Source organism: Serinus canaria, chromosome 24, assembly GCF_022539315.1.
Source record: "Serinus canaria isolate serCan28SL12 chromosome 24, serCan2020, whole genome shotgun sequence".
NCBI lineage: Eukaryota > Metazoa > Chordata > Aves > Passeriformes > Fringillidae > Serinus > Serinus canaria.
In genome coordinates this window covers 2,192,362-2,215,296 of record NC_066337.1, presented here as the reverse complement: position 1 = coordinate 2,215,296, position 22,935 = coordinate 2,192,362, and the positions used below count along the sequence as shown (strand labels likewise).

The 22,935-nt window shown below is 48.0% G+C and overlaps 1 protein-coding gene across 6 annotated transcripts in view; it reads left to right on the top strand.

Annotated features, from left to right (window-relative positions):
* Positions 1 to 1,021: 1,021 nt before the first annotated feature.
* Positions 1,022 to 22,935, top strand: part of ZBTB44 (zinc finger and BTB domain containing 44) — a 39,626-nt gene continuing 17,712 nt past the window's right edge. For 2 of the 6 annotated variants that reach the window (XM_050983501.1, XM_050983500.1), the window contains exons 1-2: positions 11,435 to 12,668; positions 20,254 to 21,323. In XM_050983501.1, the coding sequence (XP_050839458.1) occupies positions 20,306 to 21,323 (1,018 nt within the window). In that variant the 5' untranslated portion in view covers positions 11,435 to 12,668; positions 20,254 to 20,305. Of the gene's footprint in view, positions 1,047 to 2,688; positions 2,804 to 11,434; positions 12,669 to 20,253; positions 21,324 to 22,935 lie in introns of those variants that run through there. The other 4 variants (XM_050983499.1, XM_030232042.2, XM_050983498.1 and 1 more) reach the window with 4 other exon arrangements.

The following is a 22,935-nucleotide window of genomic DNA, read 5'->3' as shown; positions in this document are numbered from 1 at the left end:
ATTTCCCCACTCCCAGTGCTCTCTCTCCCCGCTGGGGTTCCCCATATCCCCGTTCCCGTTTCTCTCCCCGCTGGGGTTCCCCCTGTCCCGGTTTCCCGTTTCTCTCTCTCCCCGCTGGGGTTCCCCCTGTCCCAGTTTCCCGTTTCCCCGTTTCCCTCTCTCTCTCCCCGCTGGGGTTCCCCCTGTCCCGGTTTCCCGTTTCCCGGTTCCCGTTTCTCTCTCTCTCTCTCTCTCCCCGCTGGGGTTCCCCCTGTCCCGGTTTCCCGTTTCCCGTTTCCCTCTCTCTCTCTCTCCCCGCTGGGGTTCCCCCTGTCCCGGTTTCCCGGTTTCCCGTTTCCCGTTTCCCGGTTCCCGTTTCTCTCTCTCTCTCTCTCTCTCCCCGCTGGGGTTCCCCCTGTCCCGGTTTCCCGGTTTCCCGTTTCCCGGTTCCCGGTTCCCGTTTCTCTCTCTCTCTCTCTCTCTCTCTCTCTCTCTCTCTCTCTCTCTCTCTCTCTCTCTCTCTCTCTCCCCGCTGGGGTTCCCCCTGTCCCGGTTTCCGGTTTCCCGTTTCCCGTTTCCCCGTTCCCGTTTCTCTCTCTCTCTCCCCGCGGGGTGCCGGCTCCGCTGCCGCCGTCGGGCGCTCGGTGCGCACGCGCGGGGCCCCGGCCCCGCCCCCGCCGCCGCTCGCGGTGCATTGTGGGACACACAAACAAAGTGACCGGGCGGGGCGCGCGCGGGAGAGCTCAGGACAGTCGAGAGCGCGCAGCGCTCCCCCTCCCCTCCCGCCGCCGCACACCCCCGCCCCACCCCGCCCCCCCTTCCCCGCGTGCACGCGCAGCGCGCGCGCCCCTCACGCCCCTTCGCGCGGGGGGGGTCGCGCGCCCCCGCTCTTCCCCCCCCCCCGCCCCCCCCTCCCCCGGGTTTCCCGCGCGCCGCCCGAGGTGGAGGCGGCGGCCTCCCGCCCCCCCCCCCCGACAACATCCCCGCTCATCGCTCGTCCCGCCGCCTCCCGGCCCCGCCGTCATGGCCCCCAGATAGCGGCGCCCGGCCTCACCGACCGCCCGCAGGTAAACGCGGGGCAGCGCGGCCGGGCCTGGAGCGGGAGGGGCCGGTCGGTTGGCGCGGCGGCCGCTGGTGCCCTCGGGGCGGGGGGCGGGAGGGATCCGGCTCCGGCCCCTCTCCCTCCTTTCAGACCCGTCCCGGCCCTTCCCGTCCCGTCCCTTCCCCCGTGTTTGCCCGCGGCCCCGGGGCATGCAGCTCACCCCCCCGGGATCCCATTGCGCGGTGCACAGCCGCTGTGTCCCCCTCCCGCGGGGCGCGTTGTCAGCCCCGCGCCTCACCGAGGGTTCACGGGCGGGGGTGTCTCCTGTGTCGCTGTCTGAGGGTGTCACCTTTCTCCGGGGGTGTCCCCTGTCCCTTTTGCTCCCCGCTGGGGTTCCCCCTGTCCCGGTTCCCGTTTACCCCGTTCCCCGTTTCTCCTCGTCTCTCCCTCCAACCCCGCTGGGGTTTCCCCCTTTGGTCCCGGTTCACGTGTCCCGTTGTTCCCGTTTCTCTGCTCTCTCGTCTCTCCCCGCTGGCGGTTCCCCCTGTCCCGGTTTCCCGTTTCTCCCGGTTCCCGTTTCTCTCTCTCCTCTCATTCTTCTACCAAGCCGGGTTCCCCATTGTCCCGGGTTCCCGTTCCCCGTTTCCCGTTTCTCTCGCTCTCTCTCCTCTCTCTCTCTCTCTCTCTCCCCGCTGTGGGTATCCCCCTGTCCCCGGTTTCCCGTTTCCCCGTTTCCCGTTCTTCTTCTCTCTCCTCTCTCTCGTCCCTCTCTCTCTCTCATCTCTCCCGCTGGGAGTGCCCCCTGATGCCCGGTTTCCCAGTTACCCCGTTTTCCCCCTTGTTCCCCCCTCGTGCTCTTCCCCGCTGGGGTTCCCCTGTCCCGGTTTCCCGTTTCCCTCCCCGCCCTGCCTCCCCCCGGTTCCGTTCTCTTCTCGCTCTTCCTTCCCCGCTGGGGTTCCCCCTGTCCCGGTTTCCCGTTTCCCCGTTTCCCCCTCTCTCTCTCCCCGCTGGGGTTCCCCCTGTCCCGGTTTCCCGTTTCCCCGTTCCCGTTTCTCTCTCTCTCTCTCTCCCCGCTGGGGTTCCCCCTGTCCCGGTTTCCCGTTTCCCCGTTCCCGTTTCTCTCTCTCTCTCTCTCCCCGCTGGGGTTCCCCCTGTCCCGGTTTCCCGTTTCTCTCTCTCTCTCTCCCCGCTGGGGTTCCCCCTGTCCCGGTTTCCCGTTTCCCCGTTTCCCCCTCTCTCTCTCCCCGCTGGGGTTCCCCCTGTCCCGGTTTCCCGTTTCTCTCTCTCTCTCTCCCCGCTGGGGTTCCCCCTGTCCCGGTTTCCCGTTTCCCCGTTCCCGTTTCTCTCTCTCTCTCCCCGCGGGGAGCCGGCTCCGCTGCCGCCGTCGGGCGCTCGGTGCGCACGCGCGGGGCCCCGGCCCCGCCCCCGCCGCCGCTCGCGGTGCATTGTGGGACACAAACAAAGTGCCCGGGCGGCGCGCGCGGGAGCTCGGACGGAGGCGCGCGCGCTCCCCCCTCCCCCCCGCGCCCCCCCCTTCCCCCGCGTGCACGCGCAGCGCGCGCGCCCCTCACGCCCCTTCGCGCGGGGGGGTCGCGCGCCCCCCGCTCTTCCCCCCCCCCGCCCCCCCCTCCCCCGGGTTTCCCGCGCGCCGCCCGAGGGGGAGGCGGCGGCCTCCGCCCCCCCCACCCCGACAACATCCCGCTCATCCCGCTCGTCCCGCCGCCTCCCGGCCCCGCCGTCATGGCCCCCAGATAGCGGCCCGGCCTCACCGACCGCCCGCAGGTAACCGGGGAGCGCGGCCGGGCCTGGAGCGGGAGGGGGCCGGTCGGTGGCGCGGCGGCCGCTGGTGCCCCTCGGGGGCGGGGGGCGGGAGGGATCCGGCTCCGGCCCCTCTCCCTCCCTTTCAGACCCGTCCCGGCCCTTCCCGTCCCGTCCCTTCCCCCGTGTTTGCCCCGCGGCCCCGGGGCTGCGCTCACCCCCCCGGGGATCCCATTGCGCGGTGCACAGCCGCTGTGTCCCCCTCCCGCGGGGCCGTGTCAGCCCCGCGCCTCACCGAGGGTTCCCGGGCGGGGGTGTCTCCTGTGTCGCTGTCTGAGGGTGTCACCTTTCTCCGGGGGTGTCCCCTGTCCCTTTTGCCGCTGCTTGGGGGTGTCACCTCCCTCTGGGATGCCCCTGCCCTGCGTTCCGTTGTTTGGGGTGTCCCGTGCCTCGTGTCCCCGTGCTCGGGGGTGTCCCCTGTGCCGGTGCTCTCCCCTCCGGGGGTGTCCCCGGCCCCGGGGAGCCGCAGTGGCTGCCGGAGCCTGCGGGGACACGCGCGAACCGGGAGTTCCGAGGGCTGTGGGGGGGAAGTTGTGTTGTTTCCTGCATCCCAACGGGATACCTGCTGCCTCCAGTGCCGGCTTATGGGAGGAAATAGAGGGATTCCCACTAGCCGCGAGGCAGAGCTTCTGTCCCTTTGTTGTTGTTTGTTTTTTCCCTACAACAGCCCCTTCTGCACATTCCTCAGTGTCCATCTGCCAGGGTCTGCTGCTCTGTGTCCACGCACTGTGAGAGTGTCACAGTGCTCATCTGCCAGGAACTGCTTCGTGATTTTCTGCTCTCCTTCCATCTCTCCAGAGTCATTTTCCTATATAAACACAATCAGCAGATTCTGGGAGGGTATCATCTGTTTCTTGCTTGCCAAAAGCCTGTTGTGTCCTTTAACACACCCAGGATACTGGTGCCTCCCAAAATCTGCTGTACCTGTTCCATGGGGTCAAGCACAGCCTGTTCAATCCCACACCTCAGGGTGCTCCTGCCTGGCTGCAAAAGCTGCTGAGGTTTTCCCCACCCACTAAGACACATCCTCCTCCAAAGCCTGAGGGATGAGTCCTCCAGCCCATCTTGTGTGCTGTGGAGCCTGCTGTGCCCACTGTGAGGGCTGTGTGTCCCCTCCTCCACACTCACCCACTGATTTCCTGCCAAGGGCCTGCATCCTGCCTGGACTGTGTTTGCACCCCCAGGGCAGGTGCAGCCTTGCTGCAGGCAGGCATTCCTCCTGCATGTGGAGGTTTCCACCCTGTCACATCTTGTCACAGATGCCCAGTGCCAGCTGTTCCTGTGCTTGCTCCCATCACCTCCTGCACGTGCCAGAGAGGTCAGCCCTGTTCCCATCTCTGCTCTCTTCTTGGCTGCCTGTTGCATCTTCCATGGCTGAAACTTCCCCCTTTTTCTTCCTGGGCCCTGCTGATCCTGCAGTGGGTGACTCTCAGGTTAAGCCTACCTTGGTTTTTGCTTTGACTTTGGGGTTTCCTTTGCTGAGCAGTCCAGCAGAGTAAAATCAAGTAGTGTGTTTGCTTCCTAGGTATCAGCACATTCCATGAGTCTAAAATACCATCACTTTCTCTTTTTCTGGTCATATAAGTAATTTGTCCACTCCAGGCCCTTCCAGTGCCTGAAGAGTTTCCAGGCAAGCAGGAGAGTGACTTTTGACAAGGCCATGGAGTGACAGGACAAGGGGGAATGGCTTCAAATGACAGAGGGCAGGGTTAGATGGGATATTGGGAAGGAATTCTTCCCTGTGAGGGTGGGGAGGCCCTGGCACAGGGTGCCCAGAGCAGCTGGGGCTGCCCCTGCATCCCTGGAACTACATTCTGGGCCAGGCTGGACAGGGTTTGGAGCAGCCTGGGCTAGTGGAAAGTGTCCCCTGGGCTAGTGGAAGGTATCCCTGCCCATGGCAAGGGAGTTAGATGTGATCTTTAAGGTCCCTTCCAACCCCAACCATGTTGTGATGTTTCTAGAATCACTACTGTCCCCATTTGATACTCTGGGTTTGCCATACCCCCGTGGGGAGTTTCTCTGCTTTCCTAGTCACATGTTTGCCCCTGCTTTCTTTCTGTGCTTCTGCCTGATAGGAAGCTTTTCCTTTCCCTTTTTAATATTTTTATTCAGTTTATTCTTGGGATGTATCCACATGGCAGCTCTTGCTGAGGTAGAGGTCACCCAGTTCTCTCCTGAGCTGGTCCCTGGCTCCGAGCTGGACGTTTCCATAGATGAGGTGGTGGGTATTTGTCACATGTGGCACTGCTCTGTGGACCCTGCAGGGTGGTGCTGAGTGGGAATGAGTCCTGTGCAGGCAGGTCACAGAGCAGCACCCAGGAGTCTCTCTGGGAATTGGGAGTGCAATGTGCTTTTCTTCTGCCCTCGAGGTCTCCTGCTGCAGCTTGATGTCTGCACGTGGTGCAGATCCAAGGTGTGATGAGCCTGGAGACCTTGCCTGGGTTTAAGTGCAGCTGTTTAGGAGGTGGAGCTGAACCTGGGAGCTCAGACACAGCTCTCCCAGTGTAAATGCCTCCATTGATGTCCAACTGTTTACTCCAGGAGCCAGTTACAATGCTCTAAGTGCCTCTCCCTTGGGACTACTTCTCTTTAAACAGCTGGTTTTAATCCAAAGCTTCAATAGGTGCTGACACTCCAAGCAGTCTCTTTCCATGGGAAGGGAATTTCCAGCCCCACTTTAGCCTCCCCAGGTGGATGGTGCATGGATGCTGAGGGAGGATGGTGCTTGGGAGGTTTTGTCCTGGTTTTGTTTACAGAGTGAGAGAATTCCTGCCTCTCTGTCTGAGGTTTGGAGGGGAGAGACTATCCTTACATATTCCTTCTGCAGTACCTTAGAGTAGTCAGAGGGTGAAACTGAGCCCTTGCCATGTTTGTTGCAGCAGGAAGTTAGTCAAACTCTGGCACTTTCCAAAGGGGTGCTTTCATTCTGCAGTGCCAGTGGAGAATTGGGCTGCTCCGAGGGTCTGCTCAGCTGTTTGCCAAGAGGATCTAAAGCAAAACAGCTTCCCCTGTTTGAGGCTGAACAACCACCCTGATGTTGGGTTTGGTTGTATCCCACAACGTGCTGGAAGGAGATTTTTGTATCTTTATGGCCTTCTTGTGGATGGATGTGTGGTGCTTGTGCCTGGTGAGGTGTTTGTGTGGCCAGCAGCCAGTCCTGGGTCCTTCACACTGGTGTGGGGTATTTCACATCAGTGTTTCAATGGCCTCACCCATTCTATCTGCTAAACTTGTTTTTCAGTGAGCTTTGAGAACATCTGAGTGTATTCCTAGGAGAACATCTGGTGTATGTATGTAGCTTCACTCCTTTTAGGGACTGTAATCCACTAGTTTAAAGAAAAAGCAAATCAACCCAAAAAAGCAGTGGTGCTTTTGCTGGCATGTGACGAGGAAGGAGATGTCCCCTGACGTAGAAGGGATTGTCTGTTGACATTCTTCTCCCTCTCCCGGTTATAAGTAGGTTATCCCTGCTCAAATTATGCAACTGTGCAGACAGCCAGACTTCAGGAATTCCAAATACTTCAATGTGTCAAGTGCTGACTTCTAAATTAAATGCCACGGTTGCAGAGCGTGTTCACAGTCTGTCACTTGAAATACGACATCAATCTTGGAATCGCGTGTGGCTGAGAAGGGGCAGCAACTTAATTGCTTGTTTCTTCCAAGAAGTGTTGTGTGAGGGTGCAGGAGCCAAACTGGGTGGGAGATGTGCCTCTACCTGTGACACTGCTTCCATATGGAAGTCAGCAGTTACAAGCAGAAAAAAAAACCTACTGAAAACATTGATTTATGTAACAAATTGAAATGCTTCATTCTCTGGCCGTGGCTGTTGCCTCAAAGATGCAGTTTTCAGCATCTAGATCTAATTAAATAGTTGTGTGCTTATTGCTAAGTAAACATAGGAGTCCATCACTCCCCTTGCCTTGGAGAGCAAATTGATTCTTCTAATGGTTTCACTGGATGAGAGCAGGTGTCCAGGACTGCTTTGTGCAAGGTGCTGAAATGAAATGGTGGTGGTAGGAAATGAGCTGCGAACCTGATAAAATGGGGTGACAGGAAATGTAAACACTCAGCATTTCATTCAATTCTTACATTCCATTTAATGAAGTGAAGGAAGTGACTTAAACTGTGCATTATTTGTAAATAGCATGTTCTTAATGCCTTCCACTTCAGAGCTGGGGACATCATTACTTCACATGAGCACATTTAGCAGAGTGTGTGAACAATGGGATAATAAGTGCTGCAAAAAGTGTGTTGGGCTCAGCATGTGGTCTGTGACAGTGGCCAGGAGTAAATCATTAGGGGAGAGTGGAGCAGCAACCCCAGGCAGCTCCAGCACCATCCCCTGCTCCTGGTTTTGAGATGGCCTGAGCAAGGGGTCAGTGTGTGTTGGGCCTGTCCTGGAGGGCACTGCCTAAACATTTCCAACAGTTTATCCCTAGAGCTTCCACAGAATACCCTGTGAATACCCTCAACTTGGACAAAAATAATACCTGGCTTCTGGGGTTATTTTTTTGCCTCTTTTTAAACTGTAATCTCATTAATCCTCGTACTTTTTGTGGAATGAGAAAGAATTAAGAATTTTTTTTGCATCAGCACCTCATTTGTGATTTTACAGGTCTCAGTGTTCTCAGTTTTCTCTCTTTGGGTTCTTTTCCTTTTCCAAGCTGCATTGTCCCAGTTGTTTAGTACATCTGTCTGCGGAGGCAGCTCTTCATCACTTGGGTTTTTTTTTTTTCTTTGAGCTCTGCTATTATTTTGAGGTGATTTGGCCACAACATTTATTTGCTTGCTTTACCCAAGAAGACTGAATAAAGAGAGATGTGCTTTCTAATAAAGGGATACTTTGTAGCTCCTCTGTGATAATATTATAAACATTTACTACGTGTAATGTTTTATATTCAAAGTGCAAATGAACACAGTAATCATAGTGAGAGATATTGTAGTGGAAATACAGATATGAAGAAATCTTAGTTTATAAATACAGCTACAGATGGCCGTTGATAAGGCATTTTGTATTTGAGTATTACCAAGAGAGCATTATGGAAAAAACTACAGTTGTGGTGGATACTTGCCAGAGTTAAGTGTGGAGGCATTGGAAGCCTGAAGATGCCATGTCCTATGGAGACCTGAGAGTCCCAGAAATGACTCGTGGGCTAAGGGACACATTGCTCCCTCATTAGGGACAGATATTGTTGAAGCTCTGTGGTCTGACAGTTCCTGCAGTTTTCTTTCAATGTCTTGTTTTGGTTTTTTTAAGTGGATAAATACCCCTGTCTTGAAATACCTACTGTGAGAGGTTTCTGTAAAATGTTGGTAAAGATGCTGGAGGTTTAAAAAAAACCCACAAAACTCTCCTTATGCCCAGCACAAACTGTGGAAATGGTTCTGCCAGACCAGCTTTGGCCATACAAGGGCAGACAGCTCCAGCCTGTGGAGTTGCTGCTCACCTGATAATGTGATTTGTGGATAAATACAAGCACTTTTAGGTTTTGGAGCCAAGAAGAACTCCTTTTAGGCATTTATCTGCATAAATGAGTCATTAGGAAAATCAAGGTACACGTAGTGCTGAAAGGGTGATGACACAACCACATTCCTGCCTTGCTTGAACTTGTTGAGGATTCTTTCTAGCTGCTTCCGTTGGAAGGTGGCTGTTGTTGATGTGTCTGTGACACCCTGGCTGCTGGCAGCAGTCCCTGCTGCTGGGTCAGCAGTGCCTGTTCCCCTCCTCAGATCACACAGCATCTGAGACTTTGCCTTGATCTCTCCCTTCTGCTCTTTACTGAGCTTTTCCGTCAGTGTTGCTTCCAGCACTGGGGGTGTTTATGGGGCTGCTGTGCTTTAGGGAGAGTTCAGATATGCATTGCCCTTCAGAAAAAATCATTTATTATAGTTAATGTGGGTTTCATTAGGGTGTAATGCTTCCTGGAATAAAAGTGAGAGAGAAGAGCTGTCATTTTGTGTAATAAACCTGAATATTTCAAACAACCAGTCAGCTGACAGGTAAGCTTTGTGCTCAACTAGTAAAAACTAGCACTTAGCCAAATTTGGTTGTGACAAAGCTGCTGTTTGTGGTGTTCCTTCCAGTCTCTTATTTCTGTCAAGTGAGGAGACAAGGGAGTGGTTTCCAGGGACAGGAGGGAGCACAGTGAGGTGGGAGGCATGGTTTGGGGGGTAGTGGAGAGGAGGCACCCTGCACTTTGGCTGCTTTTCTGTAATGCATCCCTGATTTTGCCTTGGAGAAAAGGAAAATATAATGTGTGGGGACCAACAGATGGGAGAGTTTTGTTATTTTTGTCTTTTTGATTCTTTCAGGGATCCAGAGGAATAGTGCTTCCAAAACAATCTTGAGCCATCCTGCTTTGCTGTGCCATTTTTCCCGATATTTCTTCCACATGCCATCACCAGAAAGGGCTCGGAGATTCTTGTTTTTGTGACTAATTTGGGAGGCTGGCTTGAATAGTCTTCCTCTTGTATTTTTCCTAACTTCTTGTTGATACGCTTGCAGAGCTTCTGAAAGTGAAGGCTCAAATGCTGTGGGTAGCCATGGTAAAACAAGAAAAAATAGCTTTCTGGAATTAGTTTAAATTAGCAGGTTGCTGCAGTTGCTGTCACGTGCAAATGAAAGTAATATATGGACATTTTTTGGCAATTTGCATTACTTAGAAAATTTAATATTCAGTTGGGGGTTTTGTACTGTTGTTAAAGAGCAAGGACTGTAAAACTGCAGCCTTGCTTTTTATTACACAGAGTGGGAAACAGTCATGTAACAGCTTCTCTACCCTAAGAAATTTGGGAAGAACTTAAACTGAATTTGCATGGAGCAAAAGGATGAAAAAGTTACTGAGATCCCATAAAAATTATGCATGAACAGTGCCATGGAAAGCGTGGTTAAATTTGAATGTGTGCCTTAGGGCTGTAACACATCAGCCCATTCACTGTAAGCTGATTTCATTCTGAGGCACTCCCCTGCATAAGAATATGATGAGGACTCAATTCACTTGTTGCTTTTATTCTACAAAAAAAAAAAACCCACCAAAAACAAAACAAAACAAAAAAAAAGAGGTTTGTTTCATATGTTGATAGCACATTTAGTAGTTTGATCATGTGTTTTTTGAGGAATTGGTGAAAACCAAAAGTACAGGGTAGTGAATCTGCTGTGAAATATCCCAAAACACTCTGTCTGGTGAAGTTCACACATTAATTTTTATTATGAGAATGAAGGTAATTCAGTGTGGAACAAGACCTTTTCACAGTTCCTGCTCATATTGTTAACAAGCCTCAGTTTTAAGCGCTGTCAGAAAATTGCTTTTATGTGCAGTAAGGAATGCTAACGTGACATCCTACAATGCAGAGTTGAGAGCACCAGAGGCTGGGGAAGGTGGCATTTATCTGGTTTGCTTATTCAGCCATGTGAAAGCTATATTAGGCACATAAACTTTCTGCACTACGCTGCAGCTTCAAAAAAGCAACAAGTTAAATCTGGGTCCTTTGAAGTAGTGAATAGTAACATTCTGTTCTCCAGAAGTGATGACTTCAAATGATCACACCAAAACTCAAAAAGCTGTCATGGCTGAGGAAAACAAGACAATTCTCCCCAGATAAATCTTATTTCAGTGTATCACTGTTCCATGAAACGTGGGTTTTGTTGGAGCCAGCAAACTTCAGTTATGTAGAAAGGCAGTCTTAAAAAAGGACATAGATCTTCTTTCTCTGTCTGGAAATGATCTCAGGAAACATCTCCCTGTTGCAGAAAAGCAGTCTGTGGCGTCAGATCAATTTCCATGCAGCAGGCACTGCTGTCCTGGCCTGATTATTGTAATCTCTGCTTTTAATTAGATGCTGAGATTAGGAGCTGTTGTGCTGCTCAGTCCCTCGATGTTCCCTGTCAGTTCTGCCTGCTCCTGTGTCCCTGCTGAAACCTGTCCTGGTCAAGGAAGATGCTCTGAGAAGATCTAAGCACAGTTTACTTTGCAGACATGTTAAGGGACAGCTGCAGAGAAGAAAAATACACCAGAACCCCCTTCTTGAGACTCTTTCAGGAGGTTAAAATAGATATTGACAAATACCTGGTGAGAAATTGGGCATTGCAGCAGGCTGCTTGTTCTGTGTGCCTTTTACTTAGCTGTTAATTTAATGTCACACAGTATGGAGATCTTACTCCAAAGTCACTTTTAACCCATTAGCTTCCAGTTCAGAGCTCTAGTCCATTCTAGATCCCTAATGTGTCATGCCAAATGTTAAATTCATACTCTTGGATTTCCCATGAATTTTGTTCTGTTCCTGGGACTCCAGTTCTCAGTCATTTGTTTTTGTGTGTTGTGCTGATGATACACCTTAACCTTTTGATCAGCATTTTCTGAGCCAGTGTCTTGGAGATCTTTGCTGAAATGAGTTCTTATGGCACTCCATAGGTGAATTCTTCAATCTCTTATCCAAGTACATGAATTTCTCTCAGCTGGCTCTTTACCTTCAGTTTGTCTGTTCATCTGTGTGTTTGCACTAACAGCTCTATTTGTCATGTTAGTCAAACATTTAATGAAGTTCTCATCATAGCTGGTGTTTCCTCTTTCTCTGAAAAATACATTACCAATTCAGCTTGAGACACTTTAACTTCAGTAAACACAGGTGGTATCCCAATTTCTGTTTGTTTTCTTATTCTTCATTCTTTTTTTCTTCAGTTTGTTTTCATTTGGCTGGATTTGTGCACTTGTATACAAACACCTGCAATCATGTGTCTTTGAGAGATGAAAACATCTCTATATTTTTTAATAATCAGGCCTTGTACACTAAATATTTGAGAGATGAAATTACCATAGTGCTAATGTTGCCAAGCTTATTTGCAGGTGTGCACCATAAAATGAGACAGTCTTTGAACAGTCCTGCCTCTTCTCCTGCTACCCTGACACCTTTTCCCTGGGAATTAAAGGATCACGGTTTAATCACAGCACTGTCTAATGGAAACACTTTTAGACTGGCTTCTAATGAAAGGAGTGGTAACATGTTTTACACACCTACAACATGACATTTAATCTGCAGGTTTTATCTGTGCCAGGAGTTGTAGCTATGCTTTAATCTTGCTGCATTAATCCAGCACACTCAGTGCCTGCTTTCAGAGCTCCAGGTCGGCTCTCAGGGATTCCCAAGCGTTTGGATTACAAGCTGTTGCCAGCTCCCAGCTTTTCCCATCAGTCAGAGGGTCTGTGCTCAGCCATGGCCATTTTCAGAGCTGTGCAGATGAATTTCCATTGCCCTGAAGCCAACAGGAGCATTTAGCAGTTGAAACTTCACTGTGGACAACTTAACTTCCAGCCCTGTGACATTTCTGCAGTTCATAATGTCCCCGTTTATCTGTGTATTGGTTTTCACTCAGGACCTACCTCATGGCAGCAATGAGTCCATCAGCTGCAGAGACCACAACTCTCATTTGCCTGAGACATAACTGATGTGCAATTCCTGCCACAATAATTAAAAAGAGAGAATTGAAGTAGAATTGAACTCTCCTGCCAATTTGAGATCGGACAGGAGAAAGTCTTGCAGGCCCTTTCCTGTAGGCCATACATAAGGGTTGATAAGGGACAAGAATAAATCCAGAAGTGTCACTTTCATGAGGAAATGACAAGCCAGAGCTGCATGAGAATCTGCTGCAAGTATGTGGCTGCTGGTGAAGTTAATGAATGTGGCCCTGGAATCTGTAATTATTATAGTCAGACAGACGAGTGCTTAATTCTGCCAGATGGGAGAGCTCCACTCTGAGTTCCAGGACATGCCTGGGGGTTTCAAACAGACACACTCTGCAGAAACACTCTGGAAGCTGCATCAGCCCAGATAGGTAAGTTCTGTTCTTTTTCTGTTCCGTCACTGGGAAGTTTCTGAAGGTCTGTGGGTCCCTTTGACCTGCAGGTTTGGCTTGCTTTGGATGCACACATTCCCATCCTGAGCCGTGTGCTGGCCTCTCCTCTGCAGGCTTAGTTCTGCTCCTATCAGCCCACACAGGCTCTCTTTAATATCTCCTCTCACACTGTCAGAGCACAACTGCTGAGTTTTTACATCCAGCTTCTTAATTCCCATGCAAATGACTCAACAGGAAAACAAACAAAAATCCCTGAGACACCTTGTGCTTTGCCTTAAATGTAGAAACAGCAACTCCTGAAAAATAGTGATGCTTTACCTAGTGGTTTTCAGCTTTTTCTTTGCTGTGACCTCACACTACAGGGGCAACAGCTCTGGGATATGTTTGTGTTGGTTTTAATATTCTAAAATAAAAGTAGTAGACACATATATACCTCTTTTTCATCACAGTGGATGTTTTGAGGGGTTTTTTTGACTTTCATATGCTCAGGCAGTCTGGTGACATGAGAAAGACTTTGGTCATCTCACTTTGGAAACTGTAAACCTTTTCTTGGAGTTTGATAGTTCTGAATGAGGACAGCTGAGATATTTGGAATTAAGCAAGTATTTGTCATTTGTTCTTGGTCCATATTGCTTTAACAGCAGCCATTGTGCTTAATATCCATGGTGTAAAAATGAAAAAAAATCTGCAAAATCATAGAGGAACAGGAAATACACCTGACACAAGTAAGGTGTTGGTTGTCCATCTTTTGGCAAGGGAAGTTAAAATCAAGTTCCAGGAAGGTGTAGCAGTAGGTTGCAAGGATGGTGCAGTGTCTGACCATAGCTCACACCTTGCTGCTAGTAAGAATTAAAACAGAATGCCAAAGTAGGAGGATTTTTTTGCTCTCTCTTGTATAGGAATATGCATGGAGAAGTTAATTAGATGAACTTTTTTCAAAAAGCTAACAGTGATTACAAGGCATTGTTGCCAAAAGCAGAGGCTGGTTTTGAGTGATAAGTTGCAGGGGTGATAAGTGGCTGGGAGCCCTGACACCTCCAAAAGGAGGGGTGTCAGCTCCTGGATTCAACACTCAGCTGAAGTTCCACTCATGCAAACCAGTCTAAGATTATCTGTGCTCTTCTGCTTGGGGAAAGTCTGTTGGTACTGTTCCCTTAAAATGTGTATGTAAATGTTTTCTAATTTTATCCTTTCAGAAGTGTTCTGTTGCAGCTGACATCCCATCTCCTCTTTACAATAAAACCATTTTGTAGAGCAAATTGATGGGTTTGGCACCCCACTACTTGTCTCAATGCCTTCACCAGCCCTGAGAATTAAAATGCACCTACTAGATTTGCATCATGCAAATGCATTTTTCCATGATCTGAGTCAGTTCTTTCCTATCCCCATGAAAGATTAATGTTTTTGATAGCAGTGGCAGTGTGAGTCAGAGCTGGAGCTCTGAGCTGGGGCTTTGCCATGGCTGCACACATCTGCTTTCTCCTTGTGCCATGGTACAGTCAAAGCTTTTGTTTTCTATTATTGCAGGGTTTAATTTGGGGGAAACTGCAGAGATCTGTTAGGAATACGAAACATGGATTTCATGGACACTGTGGGCCTGCCTTTTTCCTGAGGAATTATTTTGGAAGAGGAGCTCTCGGATGCTTTTCACCTTGTCCTTTGCAGACAAACACTGTTCCTGGTCTGTTGGAGGACTTAGAGTAAAGAAATATTGCGTGCTTTTGCCTTTATCTCTTTCCTGCCCTGAGGAGGTTTTCCTTGGTTGCTACCAAAAATGATGGTGGGCCCTGTCACAGCCCAGGATTTCCAGATGTGCAAATCTTCTCAGCAGTTTTTTGTGAAGAGTTGCAGCCTTGGTGTGTTGACTTTGCAAACCTCAGCTCTTACAGCACTCTGGAGAAACTTACCTAAATGTTTACAAATCCATTTAAAATTAGGGAATGAGAGTAGCTTATTGTCAGTTTCTGGGGGTGATAAACATTCAGAGCCTCTGATAATTGTGTAGGTTATTTGCCTTGACCTGGATCAGTTTGAACCATGGCTGCCTCCTGGTGGTGTTTTAGTCTCCCTCCACAGAGCTGAAGTCTGGTACTGGAGTACTGCCTGCCACCCTTCAGGAGCTATACCTAAAATTTAGGAAGATCTAAATTCTAGAATTTGGAAATTCTCTTTGCAAGAAGTTTTTCAAAGGAAGAGGTGGCTGCTTATGAACCAATTCACCACTGTAGCATCCTTGGAAAGTAAAAAAAAAAAAAAGATAAATGAAAACTTAAGTGTGGAACAAAGGAAGAGGCTGGGGGTGAGTACAGAGCACCCAACAAATGCCCTCTGTGAGCAGCACTAATGGTCATGAAGTCAGTGGCCTCAACAGCTCTGGCACATGAACTTGTCAACAGTGGTGTGCCAAAACCCCAATCTTTACAAAATATGTGGTCTTGTGAAGTGCAATATTTTTGGAGTACATTGGGAAAGCACAACACACTCTTTATGTGCCTTCTGCTGTGAAGGGCAGTGTTAGCTGCTCACAATAAATAGGTGGGTTGTAGTATTTCAGCTTTCAGTTTCTTGGGTGAAAAACTGCTCTTCCATTCCAGCTCCCAAGTGGAGTTCTCTTAGTTCCTTACCTGTCATCAGCCACTCTTGGTGGGCAGACTGAGATCCTCCCAGCGAAGTGAGTGTGCAGCTTGAGCCCTGGCCAAGAACAAAACACCTCCGTGCTCTTTAAAACAGAAAGTGCCTGAACACTGTCCTCTTCTGAGAAGCTGGGAGGAAAGGGACTCAGGGGCGTGTCTGTGTCCTGGGATATTTCAGTGCAATGGTTTGGACAGTCACAGTCTGGTTCCTGAGCTGAGAGACCAAGGACTGAGTCAGGCCCAGCACCAAGTGCTCCCAGTTGTTTGCAGGCTGTGGCACCACCTCACCCCAGTGCAGGCTGGAGCTTGGCTTCTTTCAGGTTTAACACACCGGGGTCTGTGCAGCAGCTCCTCAACACTGGCTCCTTTGTGCGCTCACAGTTTGCAATCTGCTGTCCTGGAGGAAACTGAACTTCTCAAGCCCAGCATACTTCCCAGAATGGGTCATTTCCCTGGTCCACTCATCCACTGCAGCCAAAGGTTACAGGTTTGCATTCCAGGGATTCCAGAGCTCCAAAGTGAGTGCTCCACACTGATGTCATTTTGAGCACAGAACTCTCTGTTTGCCTCTTTTACATGAATACTGTCAGGTTTGGCAGTGCTGGCTTGAGGTCAAGCTAGGTTCACTAACCCAAGTTAAAATATGATTTAAAATAAAGTTTAGAAAGTGCTGTTGATTGATTTGGAACTAGGATGGTGTGGTAGCTCTGGCCTGCAGTTTTGTGAAGTGAACCAGGACAAGATTTATAATGGAGATAATACCTTTTATTAGGCCAGCTGCTGTTGGGGAAACAGATGTGTGTTTAGATAGAGATAGAAATAGCAGACTTGTATTCGTTCTGATTGAAGCAGTTGTTCTGATTCAATTATGAACTTAATTATACTTAATTATACTAACCAGGTAATTTGAGGGAGTGAGGGGTGCTGGTACCTGTGTACTGCAGTGAGATGGCAGTGATAAAATGCTCCAGGTCACATGTTTATCCCCGTGGAAGATTTGTCTGTGTCTGGACTGCTGCTGCTGATGGAATGCTGCTCTAACCAGTGCCCAAGGAGTGATCAGCATGAAAAATAAATAATTATATTAAAAAAACAACCAATGATCTATGCCATGGGCTCACATCACAGTTGGATGAATGTATCTGAGGGCTTGGTGAGCACCAGGGTGGGAATTTCCTAATCATTTTGAGGAGTTGTGTGGCTATAAAGTGGTACAAAGTCTGTTGGTTTCAGTCTTCAGAAGAAGCTGGTGTTTTCATGCTGTGCATTGCCACGGATCAGGATAGGGAGGTTAAAGGTAGGGTGGTGGTTTTGTGGTGCTAAAAATTACTTTAGTTTTGAAATGATGTGACTAAGTGAGAAACTGAATTCAAACAGCTCCGTGAGTTTGATTCACTGACTCTTCTAAAATATTATTGTAGATACCATGTTTCAAACTCAGTCACATTAGGCAGCAGGTGAATAAGGAGCTAAATTTTGTGTACATGGAAGTAAATAGGTCACATAAGCAATATTTTTGAATTCCAATATAATTTCTTTTCCATTCAACAGTTTCATTACATTTTAACATTACACTTACAGTGTACAGTTTCATCTTTGCTGTTTCTAAGCTGGGAAACTTGACACCTGTTGAATCCCAAAACAGTGTATGTGCTGTGGTAGCTGTTGCTAAAACGTGCATTTCAGTAGCCTTGAAACAGTGAGAATGAGCTGAGTCACTCCAAACTACTTAAAGGTCAGGTCTTCATTTGTGCTCCTAGGTGTTAAAAAAAAAAGTGACTAATTTTCAAATGAATTGTACAAAACGTTTAGTTCAGTAGCGCTTCCCTTCAGACTGCTTTTGGCTAAGAGTGGACAAAATTATCCTTACTCTGGAAACCCTGAAGTGCTCACATTTGAATTCTCACCTTGTTCAGGGATGAATGCTGTGATGGTGATTGCTCACGTTTCCAGGGCAGGAATGCATGCTGGAAAAACCATTCTCTCCAACTGTAAATGTCTGTGTCAAAGTTAAATACGGACTGAAGTGTCCCACTGTGAATATTTTTAAAACCTGTGAAAGTGTCTGAGTTTTACTGTGTTTCTCTGGAGGTTTGAAATGTGTTGTGGGCCAGGGTGTGAGTGTGTGCCTGGGGAATGGGAGGAGGAGCCCCACTCTCTGTGATACCATCCCTGCTCCCTGCCTAGAGAATGGTTTGTGGCTCCAAAATTAACAGCTTTTCCAGCTCCAGCCCACTTACCACTTAGTTGAGGTGTGCACCTTGCTGTCCCCACCCCAGCACTCCCAAGGGCGTGGGTATATTTAGTTCTTGGATGTGGCATCCAAGAGCTGCTGTCAGGGACTCAGACTGGCAAATCAGACCTGCCAAAGTGCTATTTTGAACTGGTGATAATACACAGATGATGGACTTGGGCTGGAGCTGTAATGTTGCAGCCCTTTACCCTCTCAGGTCACTGTGAATTGAGTGCAGCTATAAAAGTGCCTTGTGCCACTGAAAGACTAGAAAGAGGGTTGAACCATTGGATAACCTGGCTGTGCTTTAGCACGCTCATCTTCTCATGTGGAAAATACTTTCAGACTGTTTAAATTACCTTCTAAAAATATTTGATGGTTTTACTACATCATTAACTATAAGGAACTGATATTTTTCCCCCTCCTCAGCCTGGCCCTTTGGATTTTTCTGAAAATAGCATTTGTGCATGCTCCTTGTTCTCACTGAGGCCTGGGTGGGAGCCACTTGTTTGAATGGAGGAGTCAGTGCAGTGAGGGTGAAAGTCATCTTACAGAAGTGAGTTAACAGAGCAATATCCCACATTCGTGGCAGGAACACTGCTCCTGTAATAAATTTAAATCAATTTATTGCACATCACTGACTTCCGCTATTTTATTTTAAATTCTGTAACCAGATCAAGGTCAAGGAAGGAAAAGATGAAAGGAGAAGGGGAAAGGAAGCCAGAAGAAGGGAGGGGCAGCAGGACAAGGAATGATTTAGACCAGGGCAGTAGAATTGAGGTCTCACTTTGGGGCTGGAGGGCTGAGCATCCCCTGTTCAGAAGAACAGAGAGGAAAATGGCCTTGTCTTTTGGGCCTGCAGGAACTTGGAGGGTTGCTCTGAGATCTTTCTCCTAGTTTATAATGATGTATTGGTACTGTTTCTAAATACCAAATTATTCCATGGCTAGTCCTTGTGAATGTGTTGTTCTTGTACTTCTGCTGAACAGAAGTACTTGTGGGCTTCTGATGTGCCAAGGAGCAGCTGCAGCAACCAGGATTTCAGAAGGAAGGGGATCCAAAGGCCATTTCTGAATATGCTGTTACAAGATTTTGCTGGTGTGTTGGTCTGAGATCAATGAAATATGTTTTTCATTTGATTCATGCTGGAGAACAAAGAGTCTGGATATTCAGATGCCTCTTGAGGTCGATCTGTTTTCTTTCCGTGAAGGGAATGTTTTGCTTGTGCTTAACTTCTTCCTCTGCACCAGTGTGAAATTTCATTTTAAACCCAAATGGCCCTTACAGTTTCCACCAGACTTTATATATATTATCAGGTGTTAGTTAATCTGTTCTCTTGAACAGTTAGGGTTCCTCTGTCTGCAAGGCTTTGAGTAGCAAAAGTGAAAACCCAGGAACAAGAAGCAGCCAAATGTCAATGTCTGTAGAACCAGGTGGGCTGTGACAGCTGCTCTTTCCATGTGTCACGTTTGGGGTAAGTTGTTCCACACTTGCAGTTGCTCTGTGAAGCTCCACGTGAGCCATTTGCAAGCATGGAATGTTTTTTATGTGGAAGGGAAAGAAGGATGATGTGCAGAAGCTGGCTGACTCCAGGAATGAATCAAACACAATAATGCTGTTGATGTTTAAGCAGTGAGATAATTCTGTATCGTGTTAATTGTATGAAGCATCTGCAACACAGAAAGCTTCCATGGAGGCTTGGAAGGGGCTTAAGCAGGTGAAACACTGTGGTTTATGTTCCATTCACAGTGAAATGTTTCTGAAATTTTTGGGAAAATCCAGGGGTCAAACATTCTCATCAAGACCTTGCACAAAACACAAGCATTTGCTCCCACATGGAGAGAACTGGTCCCAAGAAAGCAGGTTTGTGTTTTTCAGGAGGAAGAAGTTGCCCTCCTTGTTTTATTTATCACGTACATAAAATCAGTTTATGTCTATTTGATTTAAACTTAAACTTTCCTTTGAGGTTTATATTGCATTGTGTTTGTGAAGGAATTTTCAATAACTTCTGATCCTAGTTTAAAACTATTAAAAGCAGCTTTAGGTAATCAATACCTGCACTGCAGCAGGAAATCAGACCTATTGGCTACTGTTGTTTTATGTTTACTAGTTTGAACTCTGGCCTCTGAAAATTCATGCTGTAGTTTCTCGAAAGCTTTTCTGGTATTAAAGACCTTTCCTGGGAGATTTGCTTACTCCTGCACGCTTGTTGTTGACTCAGCCTGACTTTACTGTTTAAAAGAAACCTTCAATAGTCTGTCAGTTTAAGAACTATGAACAATGGTTTTCTGGGCCCAGAAAATAAAAATACAGGTTTCTATACAGATAACAGTTTTTAAAATGCTTTATTTTTAGTATTACAAGCACTTTTTTGAACTGTGTTGGGAATTTGGTTTTGAGTGGGCATAGCAGGAGTGTGGAGAGAGAGAGAGAGAGATACCCCTGTAGGTACAGGGAGCTATAGATACATAGATGTATGGAAGATGGTAGGGATCAATTGCAAATAATTTAATCTGTGATTATGAAAATTGCAAGGAACTGCACTTCTGTGGAGTTAGTCCCTTGTACAATCTGGATCCTAGAGAAACCTGGCCTCAGGGGATTCAGATGAATTTTCTTCGTACAGAGTCTTACAATCATGAATCCACTTGGCTTTTGCTTTCAGAGATGGAAATGACAGTTTTCCTCTTTATTTCAGGATACCTTTGATCTGTCATATGTGGGAAGAACGCTAAGAGAGCCATCTAAAAATGGGTGTTAAAACATTCACTCATAACTCCCCTGCTCACAGTCAGGAGATGCTGGGGAAGCTGAACATGCTCCGGAACGACGGCCACTTCTGTGACATCACCATCCGCGTCCAGGACAAGATCTTCAGGGCACACAAGGTGGTTCTGGCAGCCTGCAGCGACTTCTTCCGCTCCAAACTCGTTGGCCAAGCAGAGGACGAGAGCAAGAGCGTGTTGGACCTGCACCACGTGACGGTGACGGGGTTCATCCCCCTGCTGGAGTACGCGTACACCGCCACGCTGTCCATCAACACCGAGAACATCATCGACGTGCTGGCCGCCGCCAGCTACATGCAGATGTTCAGCGTGGCCAGCACGTGCTCGGAATTCATGAAGTCCAGCATTTTATGGAATACACCCAACAGCCAGCAGGAGAAGGTGCTGGATGCAGGACAGGAGAGCAGTGCAAACTGCAATTTCACCTCCCGGGACGGCAGCCTGTCTCCCGTCTCCTCCGAGTGCAGCGTGGTGGAAAGAACCATTCCCGTGTGCCGGGAGTCTCGGAGGAAGCGCAAAAGCTACATCGTCATGTCTCCCGAGAGCCCCCTCAAGTGTAACACCCAAACCAGCTCCCCCCAAGTGCTCAATCCTTCCACTTCCTACCCAGAGTCCAGAAATCAGCCCGTGGACTCGTCCTTAGCCTTTCCCTGGACTTTTCCTTTTGGAATTGATAGAAGACTTCAGTCAGAAAAGGTGAAGCAGGCGGAGAACTCTAGGACTTTGGAAATGCCTGGGCCCTCCGAGTCCAGCAGGAGGATGGCAGATTATGTGACTTGTGAGAGCACCAAAGGCAGCTCTCCCCTGGTGATCGAGGAGGACGTGCGAGTCAAGGTGGAAAGGCTGAGTGACGAGGAGGTTCACGAGGAGGTGTCGCAGCCCGTGAGCGCATCCCAGAGCTCCCTGAGCGACCAGCAGACGGTCCCAGGGAGCGAGCAAGTGCAGGAGGATCTCCTGATCAGCCCTCAGTCTTCATCTATAGGTATGGCCATTTCTGCAGTTACACATCCCACCTGGCACCTGAGCACTGGGGTTTTCATTGGAGGAAATCTGCCTCCTGGGTGTTCATGCTTTACTTTGGTAAAATTCCCTTTTCCCCCCTGGTTTTTGAAATGTTACACATAAACTTGGGAGTTCTTTAAATAACTTTGCAAAAGGCAGCTGAGAATGGTGAGCCTGTGGTAACCCTCTTTATTCAGCAGAGGTTGATAACTCCTTTTTACCTCTACTTTCCTGACTGGGGAAACTTAATTCTGCTTTCATTAGTGCCAAAAGGCACGATCTCAGCTGAGCTGCAGCATCAGATTTGAAAACCCTGCAGCCACAAAGGGTTAGAATAGTGCTTTGCATCAGACATCAAATCTCATATAATCGTGACAGAGAGCCTTTGTAAGAGGATTTGCAAAATAAGTGGTGAAACACTGTCATCTTAATGCCCCAGACAAAAATAAAACCACACAGTCATAATATTGAGAATCTTTCCATTTCTGTGGGATTTGATTCTCAAGTTGCTTCTTCAAATGCTGCTGGTTGCTGAGAGAAATCTTTTTTCCATGAAAGACATTTTGAAACCAGATTTGGGATCTTATAGCAGGCTGTTCTTTATTAAGAGCTAATACTTAAAGGTTACTGGAACAATCCCTTTTTTCCTCTGCACAGAATGTATTGAATGGCTTTTAGTAAATCAGAAGATAGAGCTTTTGCAATATTTCTAATTTAATTATCAAAATTTTGCCCAAGTCAGCTATTTTACTCTCAAGTGGCTTGAGCTGTGCTCAGCAGAGTTTGTTTACTGAAAGATTTTTAATAACTCCTGTTCTGTTTGAAGACTGTAAGAATGGCCAGTGCACTGCTCTGCTTCATTCAAATGATGTGTGTGTGAAAGGCTGCCCCCATTAAGGAATTAAATAAACTACAGTGCAGTAAAGATTTGCCTTGCAGTCTGCATTATTTGTTTGCTTTGGTCAGTGCAACACTGTGACATCCCTGGAGAAAGTGAGATCAGGCTGACCCTCCAGGACTGCAACACACATCCAGTGCCAAGCTATTCACTAAAAAGAAATGAAAATATTTCCCATCTGTGCCATCCTTTGCTGTTGGATTGTTCTCCAGTTTGGATAGCTCACGTGTTGATATTTTAGATTGTAATGCTTTTTCCAAATGAAAATGTTTTCTTTATTGGAGACAAGGATGTTTGCTTTTGCTGAGGAACAGACTTAATGTCTTCTAGTTTAACTCTAAATCTTTAAATGTAGTTTGCCAAAATATTGCACAAGTTAAAAACTAAAAGAAACTGTTTGTTTGCTGGGGAGTCACCAGGAAAAAAGGTCCTTGTTCAAAAGCAGGTTTTGTTTGACTCAGGTTTAACTCATTGCAGTCAGAACTGAAAGACTTTGCCAGGGCCATGTGGTAAAAGATGCAAATTATTTCATCAAAGTAATTATATCATCACAGACAAAACAGAACAAGAAGCAGTAATGATTAGGGAATGTTAAAAATAGCATATCAAGTGATATATATCATAAATATATAACTGAATATCACACCAAGGCAGCTTAAAGAACAAACTTGGTGCAAACGCCAGGCCCCAAATG